We start from the raw sequence: 17,903 nt of genomic DNA on the forward strand, positions 1-17,903 counted from the left end.
ACCATGCACAAATAGTGGTAATTACTTCTGTAATGTCATTATTTACGTAGCACTCATACCTCCTTCAATTTAGCTAAGAAGAGCTGTAGCCTAGATTTGACTACATAAATTGGCTTATACAATCTTCAGTATATGAACTGTTTTTGTCATAGTGGTACATGTTTTAATGCAAAAGTATACACTTCTTGCACTGCTAAAGCCATGCACTAAACATTTTAATGATTGAAGTGTTATAAAACCAGCAACACTGCACAGCAGTATAAAATTGGTAGAACTTTTCTGTCATGTGCTATGAAACTGCTTATAAATTTTATATGTATTTGGTCTGTCATCAAAGAACAAATGTGAAGACATCATATTAAAGAAGCTATAGTTACACTGAATTTCCATAAGAGTGAGCTGCCTAAGAAATTTACCCAGAGTAAGCTTCAGTTCTATTGATTTTTTTTTCCTATTCAACTCAGGCCATTTTTTCTAGGACAGTTGTCCTAATGAAGTCCTAATGTTACCATAACGGGTAACAGCCAATGGAAGAATTCATCCTTAAAGTCAGCATGAAGATTTTATTAGATTTTTTTTTTCCATTGTGGAAAAATGGCAAAATTTGGGAAACAGGCCTTTTGCTGCTTCAATAAAATTAAGGAAAGACTGTATTTGGCCTTTCACTACTGTTTTATCGGGCCTGTAGAATTGTTACAGTTCCTCTTGGACAAGGTCTTACACTGGAAATAATAATAATAAAAAAAAAGAAATAGAAAACTTTACAGTCCTATTTAAAAGAATTTATTTAGTGAAATCAGAATTCTTGAATTTAAAGATATGATAAAACCCAAAACTACTTCTCAGCTTCTTTTCAACTGCAATAGTTCTCAGGGCCTTTAGGCCTGACCCTAGGGTGCTTATTTCTCTTGGGAGCTACCTGCAGCCTGGTTCACACAGGTCTTTTTACACTAGGCAACAGTTTTAGGAAATGTGTCCATATGAATCATGAACAATCCTACTAGAAGGAATTGTTGCTTTGAATGCATTAATGTGTCTCTCTCTGCCTATTTTGAAAAAGAAGTGTTATTTTGTAGAACAGAACACATGGTGTATACATTTGGTGTACACAATGTTAATGTGTCATTAGCAGGAAGCTACTTCGATTCAGTTGGTACTAAAGAACACTGGGATTTAAACTGTAACTTTAGCCCAGAACAATTGTTTCACCTTGCGGACAAAGGCTTTGTCTGCTCTGCTTTACATGGTCCAAGGCTGCCTTTAAGACTAATTACGTGCCCTTGCACCATCTAGGTGATTTGCTTTTATGTCAGATAGGCGTGAATAAAAAACCCTGTGGGTTACCCTTAGTGTAGAACTTTTTCTGTCCACTTTCCATACATAGAAAGCACACACTTTTGTGAAGCCTGATCTAGAGGGAGTTTTCCTTCAAAGTATGTGGTCATAGACAAGATTGTTTTTAACTTTTTCGTATCTTTATTTCTTCTCTGCTTTCACTTTGCTTTTAAGGGCTTGTAATCTGCATGCAAAGAGGAAAAACTGTTTCATATGCACCATCCTGGATCTGCCATGATCGTTCTTTGTGTTCCTCAGGGATCTAAATCAGCAAAACAAGAATCAAATCAGCACATTTTTCAGCTGCCCCCCACTCCCAGGGGTTGGGCTTTTTTTTGGTTTTGTTTTGGTTGTAGTGATAAAAATCTCATGTATCTAGGCTTCCCAAATACTGTTGGGTTCTTTTCACATGGGTTCATGAATTCAAGACTTCATCAGATTTTCTCCAGAGGCCTGTAAGGCTTATTCTAAGACTATAATATCTAGTAATGCCTGCTCCTGGGAAAGTCATTAATTCTGAAAACTTCAACAGCTTTGTATATTTCCTTATGTTTGCCTAGCAACCTAACTCTACATCTCGTTTCCCTCACACAGTCTTATATTCATATGATGCCTTAATCAATACAAGACCAACCTGTAGCATATTATTTTCTCAGAATTTGTTGCTATAAATAGTGGTAACCTCTAAGAAGACTGGACTGTGTATGCAAAATACCAGTTCAAGAATCCTACTGCAAACATTAAACTAAAAAGCTCTCTGCAGTAAATAGCATTCTGACGAGCAACAGAAAAATGGTTCACTTTTTGCACATTCTTTCTTCCTTCCCATGGTAAGCAAGGCCTTGCCTACTGCTGCTTAACAGCATATCTTTACAAATGTAAATGTCATCGCTTCTGCTTTGCATACATTTTTAGTTTAAATTGCAATTGTATTGCAGTTGCTAAGAATCTGATGAAGTCTGATTCTGTGAAATTTCGTTGAAGACAAATGTTCAGTCTAATGGCATTGATCAAGTTAGTTCTGAGAATAGTTTACCAGATTGCCCTGTGCCGTATGTGCACTTGTACTCTGTGGCTGCGACCATGCTGCTATTTCACCCATGAATAAAAAGTTTCTCTGCAAGTGTAATTCAGACTTCTTGTAATTAAAGTTGTGTTAATATAAATGAATATATTATTCTTCAACTACTATGGCTTCAGTATGGTTTAACATGATAGAAATAATATCTTGATATCTCTCTCAAATATTTTCTTTAATAGCAATTTCTTTAATTTTCTAATTATTATTATTTTTAGTTACTATAGAGTAACAAAGCACCCCTACTGCAGAATTTGCATTAAAGGTAATGAACATAAAACTAGTTTTCTGCATTTTCACTACATTTTATGATATGACTAATGATAATTTTTCATTATAAAATTTAAGCAAATAACTTTGCACTCCTTTTTTCAACAGAGCTTCTGTAATTAGTGATTTATGTTTATTAAATTATTTAAATTTTTGTCACATATCAAGGACAATCTACCATATGTTTTACACTAATTAGTACTTTGTTTATTTTAAGAATCCATTAATTCAGCAGCTACTTTTTAAACAGAGCCAGTATGGAAAAGGAGACTTTGCCTGAGTTTTGCGAAGAAAAAATAAGGTTCTTCTTCTTTATAACCAGCCCACTCTGGCAGACACATACCCAAATCCTCAGCAGATGATTCAGATACAGAGACAAGTGAGTTCTAGGTACAATACAAGTATGTAGTTTGTCTTTTAAAAAACACACAATTAAGTGGAAGTGAATATACTTCTATGTGCAACGTCCACTGGTTTATAAATATTATCTTTTCTTTCAAAACGAGAAAAATAAACATAATGCACATGATGCATATTTTAATGGGGTAAGAAATGAGCTTTACTGTTTCTAGCATGGCTAGGGTATTTTGTTAGTCCTAGAATGATGTCTACCTTTAAAGATCATCTCTGATCTTTCTTATAAGTAGCTTTGTAGTTTCTTGGGGATCACTGTACATTAAGAGTCCCCTCGGCCATCATTCTCTACACCTCTTATTGTTGATATGAAGTCCTTCTAAATAAGACTTGATACTATGCCAATCTTATTTAGTAAACACATAATTTCTGAACAATGATGATGTCCAAGTGTTAGGATGTTTTGAGAGATGTTGATAGTACTTGTGTGTTCAGACAAAAAAAAAGAAAATAGTATCAGAAAAGGAGCATTTATACCTCATAAAAGCATTTGTTAATATTTAAATCAATTTCTATGCACAGCCTTGTTTGACATATATTCCAAATAATTTATAACTTGTGATTTGTAACAATAGCAATTTGTGTGGTCAACCACCCATGATCTTTTCTTAGTTCACAGACACAACAGAAAATTCAGAAAATTTGACATTTTCTGCCTTTTCATCCACTGTGCTTTGATAAATTTACTTTAAATTTACTCTGTTGGTCATACAGGAAAGATAAGTTCTCCTTTGTTCGGCATCAATACATTTCATCAGGCTGATATGATATAGTGCAACATAAACCCATGCAAAACCATGCAACTTGTCTGATTAATTTAGTTGGAGACTTAAATTCAAAACTATTTTGCTATATCAAAGCTGATAAAACTATCCTGGGATGCAAGATGATTTGTTCTATTTACACATGGCTCCTAGCCATAGGTAACAATATAGTATTGTAGTTCATGTAATCATTTCACTTTTATTTAGGTAGTAAATATGTGTATGTAATTTCTTTGACTGTTAACACGTTAGGTGAAAATATTTTGTTTATATATCGCAGTGCAATACAGGAGAAAAATTACAGAAATATGTGTAAAAGTGGCTCTATAAAGGCCTCCACAGAATTAGTATGTTTTTCTTCATACATGATGTTTGTACATTTACATACTTTCTAATAGTATATGGGTATATTTTTTTATTTTCAGGACAACTAGTGTCAAAACTCTAGCATGCTGCACAAATACAGGTGGAAATAAATGTCATGATAAACAATGTTTTGTTTACCTCTCTTACATTGTAGGACCCTGAGAGGTTTGTTTATTTTTTTTGTATGTTTCCTATCAGGATGAGCAGTTCCTATTTCCCTGAGAATCTGAACTTAGTTTTCCTAAGTTATAGGTGCTTATAACATTTACTCACTAACGTAATTCATTATTTCTTAGTAGTTTTCTGCAGAAATTAATTCACATATTTTATCTTTCAATAATGAGAAAGAATTTTTATTTAATGTACCTTCATTATAAGTTTTTATGCATTTTTTAACTCTTGAGTTTTCTGTTGAGAAGTCTAATATAGCAGGGTTTCTCTAGGCAGAAACTAAATTTCTGAACTGAGAGATGCTACAACCAGTTTAATCACAGGTTAATTTTGAAATAACTTGAGGTTTATGGATGTTTTTTTCCATCTGGATGCTGCTACTGAGCATGTTACTGTCCCAAGAAATATCACATAAAGGCTGACCTGTGATATGCTAACAGAGGTTTTTTCTTAGTAGTTTTAATGGCAGCTCAAAATTAAAATTTGAGTCTTTTGAGAAAACTAATCCATGAAAACTTAAGCAAAAATCTTCAGCTGAAATTTAAGAAAATAAAGATATTAGAAAAAATAAGGTCTGAAAAGATATTTTCAGCTAATACCGCCTTTCCTTGAAATCGTAACACGTTCCATTAAAGAAAACCAAACACTTTTTTTTAATTTTAAAATTTTATCTGAGTGATTTTCTTTCTTCTCCAAGCTTTGCCAAGCTTGTTGTACTCTATTCTCCCTAAAAATTAATTCTCATCCTTTTTACTGTTTCTCTTCTCATTTGATACTAATATTTGATTTTAATATTGCTTTCCTGCAAGGTTCTCTGATCTAGTAATCAATTCTTGAATTAAATCTGCAGGATATATTTATTGTAGAATAAGCTGTAGACATTATAGGCTTTGCAGCTTTGTTAGAAAAAAATTCCACTCTGATTTCAAACTAAAGGGACAAACTAGTGAGTTTTGCGGAACTTAGCAGTGCCCATGGAGCCTATAAATTGCAGTATCTGAATGCTAACATAACTTGGCTACATTTTGACTCTAAATCCTGGTGGTTGGCTGGTTGATATTTTAATCAGCACAAACTGCTTATTATGAATGAGATTCCTCTGCATTTACACAGGCCTCTTTAAGTCTGTTTCACTTCCTGACCTTGAGAAACTTGAAAACATACTTTCCAGATAGGTACAGGTTTTGGCATAGTTATTTGTTTAAAAAAGACAAGAAAAGAGTAATTGACTTAGATTTGTAAGATTGGGTTTCAGGGAACAATACAGATATTGTATCACTACCCATATTATTTCACAAAATGTGAAAAGTTGAAAAAATACATATCAGTTGTAGATTAGATGGCCCCATTCCTTAAGTTAATGGTACCTGAACATTTCTATGTCCCTATAAATTAGAAAATACTTTTACATTATTGATTACAGCTTTATTCTTCAGATCAGTTTCGAATTTTCTTGGTAGAGTTTAAATAGCTATGTGACTGCACAGAATTAGTTTGTGATATTTTTCTATGTTAGACAAAGATAGGTCATATTCTGAAAATATTTGAACAGTAACTGAGCAAAACACTATCAAAAGATATACTATTAAAAGACATATATTGGCATAGAAGTATTAACTCCTTTCTGTAGATTTATATGTCTGGATGTATTTAAGACTAAATGAACCTGTTATGAGCACAGGAATAACAAATTCTTGGTGTATATAGATAAAATAAACCACCACAATTAGTAATGAAAGGTAATCAGTACACTCTGTTATCAATAGGTTATAGCATGTTAAAAGTAACTCTTAGAAATTGCAACAAAAGAAAAAAGTTATTTAGTTTCCTCTTTTTGTTAAAATTATAAAAGAAAAATCTATCTTATAATACAAAATAAATCTAGAAAAGTTTTGCATTTAGCCTATTCCTAATGCTATTTTTACTGGCATAAACTTGTAAAGCAGTAAATATTTGAAAAATTGCAGTACCCAAAACAAAGAGCATAATTTTGAGCAAATGTTGTGTAAAATCAAGATTTGAAATTTTGGGGACAGATTATTGCCTTGAGTAAATTCTCATTCTTCAAAATTACATCATTTTACAGGGACTTGTGCAGTTGAACTATGAGTATCTCCCAGGATAAAGTGACAGAGACTGAGTGGCCTCTTTTTGGAGTGTTCCAGCACTTAATCTAAGTCATTGTGAAAAAGAAAATGTGAAAAAGAGTAGAGGAGTTTAAAAACAGTGTGCTGATTTTACCTTGGAGTAGGAAGGGGGATGAAGTAGATTGTCTCATTTGGATCTGTATGTCTATGATTTTATGATTTTTGTGATAACTGATTCTGCAAATAATATATTTTTCTGCTTTTAATTGCAGCAGGAAAGGAATCAGGAAAGCTCAAGAAATAAAGGTAAGTGACAATTGTTTAAAAAATGTGGACATTCTTATAATTATCACAAATCTAACATTCATTATTGGTAAAAAATATCCAGATGGTTTGTTTGCTGAGTATTTTGGTATTTGAAATGAAAAAAAAATATATCCAGGAAAGAGGTTGAAACGTAGAAAGTATCTGTATTAGCTATTGTTTTTGGAACTCTGAGATGAACAAAAACTGAGACTACTGCTGTAGTCTGGATGGGATAGGCTGCACACTTAACTTCTCGCAAAGTTTGTCCCTGACTATGGATGCTTATTATACTTCAATAAAACATCAGTACCATCAGTTTAGTTTCTTCCTTTCCATTCAGTAAATCTGTAACTGAATGTGATTCCAGTTTATGCACAAATTAATAATTTCCTTAATAGATTGCCTTGCAACGTGACTATTGTGTGTGGTTTTTGCCTACAAAATATTTTCACTGTAACTTACTCAGTGCTAGTGACTAAGCACTATGTGAAGCAGAATACCTGGGTTAAAGAAACAGCCTTGTATCAAGAAAATTAGGACTTCATGCTTCTTTTTCTAATATAAAGTCTGTTAAGAGACAGAACATCAAAATCTCTCAGTTAAAAATTTGCTAAGCAACCAATGAAAGACAAAATTGCCAATAGTGGCAAAGATTGTTCTCTTGATATTTTACTTCTTTATAGAGATAGGATATGAGATACTTTAACAGGGAAAACAGAGGGAAGGTAGGAGAAAGAACACCAGTTCTATGTTACAAAGAGAGGAGGGAATTAAGTGACAAACTAACCTATATCTTTTGTATTGCCTTAGGAAGCAATGTGTAATCATATCACCTGAGTTAGCTGTTCTCTATTCAGTTATTTATTTATGTACCACAGCACCCATTTATCTCAATTGGCTTGTTTTCACCTCATGCTAAGGCTAGACACAACATCTAAAGACAAACTAAAGCTGATAGTTGGTTGGAGTTGTGTCAGAACAATTACATTGTTCATGATCATACGATAATTTACATCATCTGAAGGACCTATAGTCCTTCACTTGAAGAGTTTGCATGGGAAAAATAACTGAACCAAAAAATCCTTTTCAATTTCAGCCAATTTGTGATTTATAATTTTCTTTTCTGAGGTAATACATTATAAAGTTATATCATCTCTATATGTAGTGAGTGTATCCACGATGTATTGTTCAAAAACCTTTCATGTCTTATGACTTAATACAAAGTATAAAAAAGACTGAAAACTCAGATGAGATTACAGAAATAAGTATTTGCTCTAAAATTAAGTATTCACAATTAAAAACTTTAAGCATTTATCTACAAAGAAGGATCCTGAAATGGACCATTTTTTGTTTTTTATGATTTACTTCATTTACATTATGATGTTTGACAGTCTTTCTCCCACATCCCACCCCATCCGGTTGCCAGCTGGTCGTTATGGTATGTATGTGAGCAATAAGTAAAAGTAGGAATAAACTAATGACCTAGGTGGGAGTGCCTATCATATTCATTGGCTGTTAGTCTAGTTAACTAATCACAGAAACAATTTTCAAAGGCTTGTAAAATATCACCCACAACTACATCCAAAGGAATGTAGTAAACTATACTTGAAGGAAGATATCCATTGTCTCTAAACAGGCAGTGAAACTGGTGCACAGCTGCACAAAGTTTGTTGTGATTTTATATGTAACATCTCTTGTGGAAATTTTCAACCTACTAAACATCCTGCATGATATGCATGTCTCTGCCTAAACTGGCAATTCAACTTGGAAGATTTTAGTGGTCTGGAAGACTATTCATGCACAGAGTAGGCCTTGCAACATAAATCTATATCTACAGATATACTTTTTTCTGTAATGCTTTTTTTGGATGCTTTTATGATTGGGGTTTTTTTTGGCATTCTCTTTTCATAGTCTTTAAACTAATTTTTTTTTTGTTCACATGCTCTTTTTCCATGTCATTGCAAAGTTTCAGAAATGTATTTTTATTTCAGTTGTAACTTACAGCATGTAGGATCTTTAAACTCTTTCTGCTTAAAATACTGGTTGATATGGATGAAACAAGATTAAATTAATGTTTCAGCATAAACCTTCTTGTGTTGGTAGCGAATCACATGCAATATCTAAAGGTTTTGTGCTCTGCATGTGTTCTTGTGAGGTAGCTAAATTATCCTCAGATTCTCAGGACAAGGTTCTAACAGTATTCCTTACACTCTGCATATTGCAGCCACACTGTGTGGAAAAAGGACTAAATGTTTTCTGTGATTCCTTGGCTGCTCTGACACTTTCAGAACCAGTGTTGTCTTCTTAATTCAGAGGAAAATTACAGCTCATCCCTACCAAGTGAAACACTGGAGTCTCTGTTGTGCCTCATAACTTCATTTATATCAGTATTTCAGTGTCTAATTTTTATTAATAATTTCATTACATCATATATTTATAAGAGGAGAGGATGTTGCAGCATAATTAAAGTCAAATGCTTTTTGACTTCAGTGGGATCAAGATATTAGTAACAAGGACCATTTTGTATCTTTTATTATATTATAAATGCCAGTAATTTTTCATTTTACTTTATTTATTGCTATAAAATAGAACTGATTACTACTCATATTTTAGTAAAGATGTTCTTATTTTTCTGTAGTCCTTGTTTTTTCTCCTGACATTTTTCTGACCTGTTTGTTTTTCCCAACTGTTACTTCTGCTGTCAGCCTCTAAATCAATCACACCAGAAGAGAAGCCAATACTCAAACATACCCTATTCTAACAGTAACCTCATCTCTCTCTGATCTGTGATATTCTTTTTCTTGTTTTATTTAACAGGTAACAGACTTTTTTGTATACTGTTTAAGAAAAGCAACACTACTTTTATGTAAATTAATATGTTAATATTTTACAATTTTAGTGTATGCTGGCAAACTTTCTTATACTTCTGATAATTTTTTGTGCATGAAAATGAGTATCAGCAGTGCAAAATACAAATGAGATTAGTTTCATAACGCTTCTGTAATATGAAAGAAATAACAAGGTAAATAATCACCTACTAAACTTTGTTGAATTTTGCTTACTGGCTTGGAGTCACAGTTTGACCTTCCTTATCTTTCTTTTCCAGTATTAATTCTTTCAGAAAAAAAAAATCCGTTTTATTCCAAACCTGTAGTGAAAGATAAAATAGATATTTTTGTAATGAGTTGAAAATATCAGATATTGTATTACATTTAAGCAATGTGAAGAATTTTCTTCACAGCCTGTGCTTGACTTTGGAGACATTCATGTGCTTTTAGAAGAGAACATTATGAACTTTAAAGTGGAAATACTTTCTGACAATATTATTCTAGAAAACTTTTATTTCTGAGGTACCAGAAGGTTGACTAGTGAAACAAATCAACTATTTGCCAAACTTGAAAGGCATCTCTATTCCTTTGATCAGAAAAAACATTAGCACACAGGAAACAAGCAGCCACAAAATATTTCAGTTAAATGGTAGCATTTCAGATGATCAGTTCCTAAACTCAGTCACAGTTTGAATTATAGCACAGTAGTTTTATTTTTTGAGAACTTAGAAGTCAATTTCAGTATAGATAAGCAGTTTGTAATACACATTTCCAAAGAAACCCATCAAAATCAGAGAAAACAAATTCTGAATTTCTGCTAATAGGAGGATGATGGTTTTGTTGATATTGAAGATATGATACTGAACACAAGTTGTGTAGCTTTAGCTATTTATTTTAGTAACGTAAAGAACGCTCACTGAAAGATATAAAAAGTGCTCCATCTAAGATTTGGAAAAGATGCACTTTTCACAGCATTTTCAAAATGTTCATGCAAATAATTTTAATGATAGTAACTCAAAGACTTTTACTTTAGTTAAGTGCACTGTAGATGCAAACTGTATAGTATGCTGCTAAAATGTTTGCTAGCTACTATTGATCTGAGCTTTAAATGCCACTAACACTCAAAACTGAACAAATTAGAGAATTTTAACTGACATATTTTTAACTGCATCTTGAGTTTCTAATTGTACTTAATATTTCTCATTTTATGCTTATCTTAGTAATCAGAATGTAAAACCATTGTTGACTCACAGATCAGTTTCAAAAACATAATTCTCTATGATTATGAACATATTGCCAGACTCTTCTGATATCATTAACAAACATCTGTTCCTTTTATAATCTTTAGCTACCAAAACTAAAGGGGAAATCATATGGGCACCACTTGCATATCTTACTTGCTTTTTACTCCTTAAAAAGTTAGCATACTTGCACAACACTTATGGCCCTGTCTGGGATTCCAGATTGGTATAATCTTTTTCTATACAGTGATAAAGGTAAGACAAGGAGTAAGAAAACCTGAAGATAGTTCAATATTGAAAGAATTTAAGGCACAAAACCAGTAAGGTCTTAATTAAATCAATAACTTGTAAAAATGAAATTGTATCTGGAGATATCTCAAATGCCAGTGGGTGAACAAACAGATCTATCCTTCAGTATGTCTGGCTGTTATTATTTTTGATGACAGAAAAAGCTATGTATGTTGTGATATAGAATACATGACATCAACATCCTTTGTCATGTTAAACCAATTAACTGTGGCAAAAAATACACTTTATTACTTTCTGTAATGTATCCAGTGACAACTTATGTTTACTCAATCAAATTATTCTAAATTTGTATTTCATCAGTCATATATTAATTGCATATTGTTAGAATATGAACTGCAATCCTCCTGGACTGAATTGATTAATATTTTGGTTTGTTACACTGTAATAACCCTTCTCTACCAGAGCAGTACATTTCAGAAAAAAAAGTGTAGTATTTTAGAGAATAAACAGGTTAGTAAATGTTTGTTCAAGAATGTTGTTTTCATTAAAATGCAGCTACTAAATACTCTGACCTAGCGTTCTTTGTTTTGAAGTGTTTTTACTTTGTTATTTTGTTCCAGCTTATCTGAGTGAATAAAATTTCAAGAGTTGGTATGAGGTTTATTTGAATCAAGTGTGCCAAATACTATCCCCTTTAGCTGTTCCAGTCCCCTCTAGAGCCTAGTCAACTGAAACTCAAATCTCTTTTCTCACTTAAGAATTAAGTAACATAAACCATATTAAAAGCCATAAGAAATACAGTTCTGTTTTCCACCTGAACAGTTCTCATTTCCTTTTTGTTTCCATGCTCTTACAAAAGACGTACAGATATAATGTTATTAACTTAACGTTGTGTTTTTTTTTTTAATTTATTCTCATCTTGGAATGGCTTTAGCATTGGTAACATTTATAATAATGCCTTTTATTTCCCCCCCTAGGTTCTGAATCAATTCAGAGTCAGATTATGAAATGCATTGAAAAGAAACAAACCTTTTTATGTGGGAAAATATTTTTAATATTACAGTTAATCCTACAATATTATATTTGAACAGGCCTGAAACTCGTTTTGAGAAAGTAAAGTATGTGGGTCAGAATGTCAGATGTCAGTTCCAGATAATATCTTTGATAACAGTGTGATTACCCGGACACAGAAAGTATACATTAAGAGCAAGGTCTGTGTTGTACTCTACAGCTTTGTGAAAGGTTATCTTATTTCTTTTCAACAAAGCATTATTTGATGACACTGAATTCCAGTTTTGATATCTATCTGTAAACACAGCACAGTATTTGTGTAGTAATCTAGTCAGGCTTGCTACCAGTGTAATGCCATAGAGATAAAAAGTGTAAACAGCACAAATATATTTGACCCGACAGTTGTCTTGCGGTAAAGTAACTAAAAGTGCTCAAGTAATAACAAGGGAATACAACATGCTGCAAGTATTTTACAGAATTGCAGCATTTACCTCCCAGACATTTCATAAACTCCAGATATGTATTCCATACCAATGAAAACTTGTCTGCAGTTTTAGTATGGCAGTGTCAGGGAAAGAACAGCATCCTATAGAATTTCTTGAGTGTTATGTTACAAATTATGTCCACATTTCTGCATGGGAGTTATTTCCAGCTTTATGTTGGTTGACTCCAAAGCTTCTAAGTTCATTTTTGCCATAAGAAAGTATATATACTAAAAGAACAGTAACTAAAACCCAAAAGAGTTGGAATGAGTCTGAAATGTTTTTGTAAATTACACAAAAATTCACATCTGTCAGTGTATATTCAAAAGATGAATTGGGATAATGAGAGGTGTCTGTAACTTTTCTTAAATTCACATGTCCATTATTTTTGCCACTAATTAGAACTATGTAAGGGGATCACACATAATCTGATGACCACTACAGAGACAAATATTGATCTTTATTACATATAATCATCATATGCATATGCATTGTATATGATAATGGAGAAAATGTGAAGGCAAATGTGTTCTACAACTGTGTTTTGTTGCATTCATAAAAGGATGAAATTCATGTGAGATGTGTTTGACTTGTTAGCAGCTTTAGGAATTATACATACAAAGAATTTATTTCTTCTTTGGATTTTCCTTATGGCAGAGAAATGGACATCTGACTTTATTTTTTGTTCTCATATATATGGCCTCTGTCAAAATTCCAGGCAAGAACTCTTCTGCAAAATGGTATCTCTATACTAAAAAGAGATAAAATTGTTATTTCTGTATGTAGTAGAATAATAGAGGTAACATAAGAGATTGGTGTCCCCATCTAGTATTTTTAAAAAATTCATCAATGTCCTCCCAAAATTTAGGTTACATTCTGTTAAATTGTTAAATCTATTTCAAAGCGGATATTGTGAACATGACTAGAGAGAATATGTTCAGAAGTATTCACAAAGTTTCTCTCTGTAGTGCACAAACATTTAATTTGAATAGATACAGCAGAGAAGACATTCAACAGCGGTTGGGGAGGGGAGTGCTGAATACTGACTGGAATACATATTCATTCCTAATAAGACTTATGTAGCTTTAGCGAAGTAACTCAGAAGATGAATGTTTATTTAAATTTAAAAGTAAATATTTTAGTAGTCTGAATTTCAACGCTGTGTGACCCACAAAAGATTTTGAATAGCAGTACAGTTTGATTTTTTTCACGTAATTTTTTTTAAAGCTTCCATGTAAAAGTAGCTACTGTTTAACTTGAGCATTATATTGAAAATGTTTTAGATAGTTTCTTGTATTGTTTCAGGAGTAGGCTGAGAAGAGTTAATGAATATGACTTGACTTTAGGTTAGTCTATTCTTCTATTATTAATAACGTTGAGGTTTTAAAGTTAAAAAATAATGCTAAAAGATTTCTAATTTCATATATTAGGATTCTCATTTGTGCTTAAGACAATACATATTTTCAATAATACTAGCTTTGGTTTACCTCTTTCATCTTACAAGAGACACACAAACCATAGAAGACTTTATGAAGTAATTTGAATTAGCTCTTGAGCACTGAAGACTTGCACTTAATTCAGAGAGAGAATGCAATGCAACGCAATGGGAAAGTACATTTGGATCCTTTAATACACATATATATACATTAGTGCAGTGTTTGTAGGCTATGTGTGTCATGTTTCTCACATGTAGTGAATATTCATTTGATTACACTAACAGTGGAAATCTAAATGTGAAACGGGTCATTCCCTGTGAAGCTTATTTGCTTTAAAATGTTGCCTACCTCTTCTGTGTACCCTCCTCCTTTGCAGAACCTTCATTCTCAAAATGAAGAGCGAAATATGATTTGCATCAGCACCGTAGGTATCTTAGTTAAGTTTGTCATATAATAGCCAGGAAGGGCAGGTTATTTCACAGCACTTGTCATGTAGAAGGCAATTGTTATGATCAAAAATAATCAAATGAGAATGATAGTGCAATTCATGTTTTGTGTAATAGGCTGTTGAAGCAAAATAATCTTCTTATCTCAACAACTTGAAGTTTTCCTTTTAGAATAGATTTTCAAAAAGAGTAGTGTATGTCAGAAACTATCCTAAGGCTGTTACACTAGAAACATACATTTTATTTGTAAATAAGTATAAAATGTAATAGCTAAAAAATCCATGTTAGTATTTTTGGGAAAACAACTCTTGTTATTTGTTTTTATTTGTATGCAGCATAACCCTTTCTTTATCATTAGATCTGAGTATTGTCTCAATATAAGCTTATATAAAATATTCTGCTGTGAGAATATTTGCTCTTGTTACTGAGCAAAAAGGAGGCTAGGATATTTATGTCACTTAAAAAGATATACATAGAGACCCTTTTAGAAAGCCACAGAGATCTTTACAAGCTCTACAGTAATTTTTTTTTAGATATAAACTTAAAACCCAATATAGGCAACAGTTTAATTAGACCATTCATAAAGAAGTGCTTAAAGTTGAGGAAGGGTTGTCATGAAAGAAAAAAGTAAAGTGCAGGAGAAATACATAGCATTCGGAAGCAAAAGATCTGGTATTTCAGAAATAAATTCTATTTAATTTATATTCTTAAAAAAAACCTCAGGTACCATGCCACTGGTTCTTCTTGTATATTTTTAACACTAATGGCTATCAACATAACTTGCATATAGGTTTTCTGCGCTGTTTATAGGCTATAAACTTTTAAGAACACTTATGCAGAGAAAAACTGGTACATTTGTGTTACATAGGAGAAATTTCTATACTCACACTGTCTAAAACAGATCTACTTTTTGCATTAATTTTGAATTCTTCAGAACGCTATTGATTATATATTAAGAATATATTTTCTCATATCAGATATCTCTTGCAAGCCACTTAAAGGACAATCAGAACTTGTATAAACTAGAAAGATGAGTCTGTTGAACATGATTTCCACCTCAACCCTCAATCCCAATAATTGCAGCACTGTATATCATTCAGATGCTAGTTGAAACAATCACAGTATTCATTTTCTGCCTTAGTCTTTGAATAGCAAGGGTTGATGTGTTTCATTATCATTAAGGTCATGTTCTAGTTTACTTCAAGCACACTCTTTTGCCACTTGCTTCAGACACTAGAACACAATTAACAATGTCAGATCCTGTTAATGTTTACATCATAACTGGAAGCAGATATTACAGTGAAGTGCAAATTAAAGACTGCTAAAATGCCTGCCACTAACAATTATGGTGGGGCAGTATAAAATTTCTCATTTGTTTCCAAAGGTCAGATTAATAAAGCTGCATGTCACATTATCATAAAGGGTGGATCCAGCTGTCTGTTTTGATTATGCTTAAAAGTCTAGCGTTTCTAAGGAAACTTTGCAAGGAATGAATACATCCATTTTAACTAGCAGTTTAAATGTGGGTAATTATTAGACCTTATTCTGAAGGGATCCAAATCAGAGGTTGTAGTCACTCAAATGTCTTCCTGCTTTTTAATTTACAAATATAGAAATTAAATTATTTTATAAATTCCTTTTAGGTTTTAATATTTAAATTTAAAGTAGCTCCCCAAGTACAAAAAGCTAATTCCTCAGATGAATGAGCTGTAAAAACTAAACTGCATCAAATATTGAAAATAGACCTATCTATATATATTCTTGCATGATAAAAATTAGAAGTAGAAGCAACTGACCTATTTAAATTAAAGATGTTAATTCTATTAAAACAGTGAAGAGGTATATCTTAAACTTTGATACTCTAAAGTCAAATTAAAATTATGTTTATATTGCAGCTATTCAAGTGATTATACAGTTGCATACACCTTTAGCAAATGAATACAACTTTCTATGCTTTACTCCTAATAATAAAAATTCTGGGCATTTTTCAAAATAGCTTTTTACAGGTTTGTCGAAATGAAAAAATAAATTTGAGCTTATAAAAAAAAGTGTTTGATTTTTTCTTTAAATACATATAAATTAAACAAATCAACATCTTGTGAAGTAAAAGGAGACTACTGATTTGGCAAGAGTTTGTCAGTAGAGTTACTAAGATATAGATCTGAATATATTACTGAAGGAATTGAATGATTTTGAGGTTTATGTTGAACATAAGATTAAATATGATGGCACAAATTTCAGGAAACTGGAATAACCTTTTTGCTATAATCAGGAAACAACAGATGAAAATTAAAAAAAAAGAAGTTTATCTACTGTATGATAACTCGAGTAACCCAAATATCATAAAACCCCAGATGTTCATAACATATTAAGGAAGGTTTTCCTAGCAGAGATGGAGAAATAATAAAAAGTATTATATATGACACTGCTTAAACCTCACCTGACATACTATATCTATCTCTGAATCTTCAAGTTTTAGATTGAATTCAATTTAATCATGAGCAAATACAAAGAAGGGTTACTCTAATGATCAGACAGTATTTTGTAAGTAAAACTCAAGAACACAGTTTGTTTTTCCTAGCAGAATGGAATACCTGAAAGTATGTTGGTAAAAATGCTTGAAAAGAGCATGGAACTCCTGAAATGAAAACCGAGCTAGATCATAATTACTTTAAACTAGAGACAGTACTCCTTGCATGCAGCAAGACATTCCTCTGTGTGCAATTTATTCCTCTTTGCATGAATCAGTAGATGATTAAAACTACTGTGTGTGATTGTGTGCAAATGATAAAGTAAAAAACCCGTTTCAGGAAGAATTTCCCTCCTTCTGTGAAAATAAGAAGGAGATTTGGTGCTTTGCCTATACACAAATTTGTTTGATTCATGCTAAGCAATACCTGAAAGAAAGAAAAACCTCAGGAAATTGCCTGAAAGAGATGGTACAAGGAGCCCCTCAGCCTCTCCTTTACATTGAAGCAAGTCTTCCCTTTTCTGGAAGACTCATCTAAGGTGTTTATAGGTGTTTCATTTGGGTTATGATAAAAATTTCTCGGTTTTTGCCTTCACTTTCCATTGTAAGGATATCTCTATTTGTTCAGCCACGGTCTGGATCATTTGCTATAAATCCTTCTTTTTCGGTGTTCTTTCCCACCTGTACCCTATTTTGCATGAGCTTTGTCTCCATTTTTCATACCAGCCATTCATATCTTTGATGATTTGACATGGTAGAAAGTAATCTGTGTTCTCAGGGGAGAACATGTGTAAGGCTTAAAATGCAACCTCCCTTGAATATCCAAGGGTAGGATATGCCTTTGAACTTTCAAAGCTTTTCAGAGATCAAGTATTTGAAGTAACTTCTAGCTTTTTTCAAAGACACACAGCTTTTAGTTTCAGATTCCAAAGAGGAGTGGACTTTATGG

At 32.4% G+C, this 17,903-nt stretch overlaps 1 protein-coding gene across 5 annotated transcripts in view; it reads left to right on the forward strand.

Moving 5' to 3' along the window:
• FSTL5 (follistatin like 5) overlaps window positions 1-17,903 on the forward strand; it is a 289,125-nt gene that overhangs the window by 39,209 nt on the left and 232,013 nt on the right. For 3 of the 5 annotated variants that reach the window (XM_027676803.1, XM_027676801.1, XM_027676804.1), the window contains exon 3: window positions 6,758-6,791. In XM_027676803.1, coding sequence (XP_027532604.1) covers window positions 6,758-6,791 — 34 coding nt within the window. The remainder of the gene's footprint in view (window positions 1-6,757; window positions 6,792-17,903) is intronic. The other 2 variants (XM_027676802.1, XM_027676805.1) reach the window with 1 other exon arrangement.

Source organism: Neopelma chrysocephalum, unplaced genomic scaffold (genome assembly GCF_003984885.1).
Source record: "Neopelma chrysocephalum unplaced genomic scaffold, ASM398488v2 Primary Assembly neopelma1_42, whole genome shotgun sequence".
Taxonomy (NCBI): domain Eukaryota; kingdom Metazoa; phylum Chordata; class Aves; order Passeriformes; family Pipridae; genus Neopelma; species Neopelma chrysocephalum.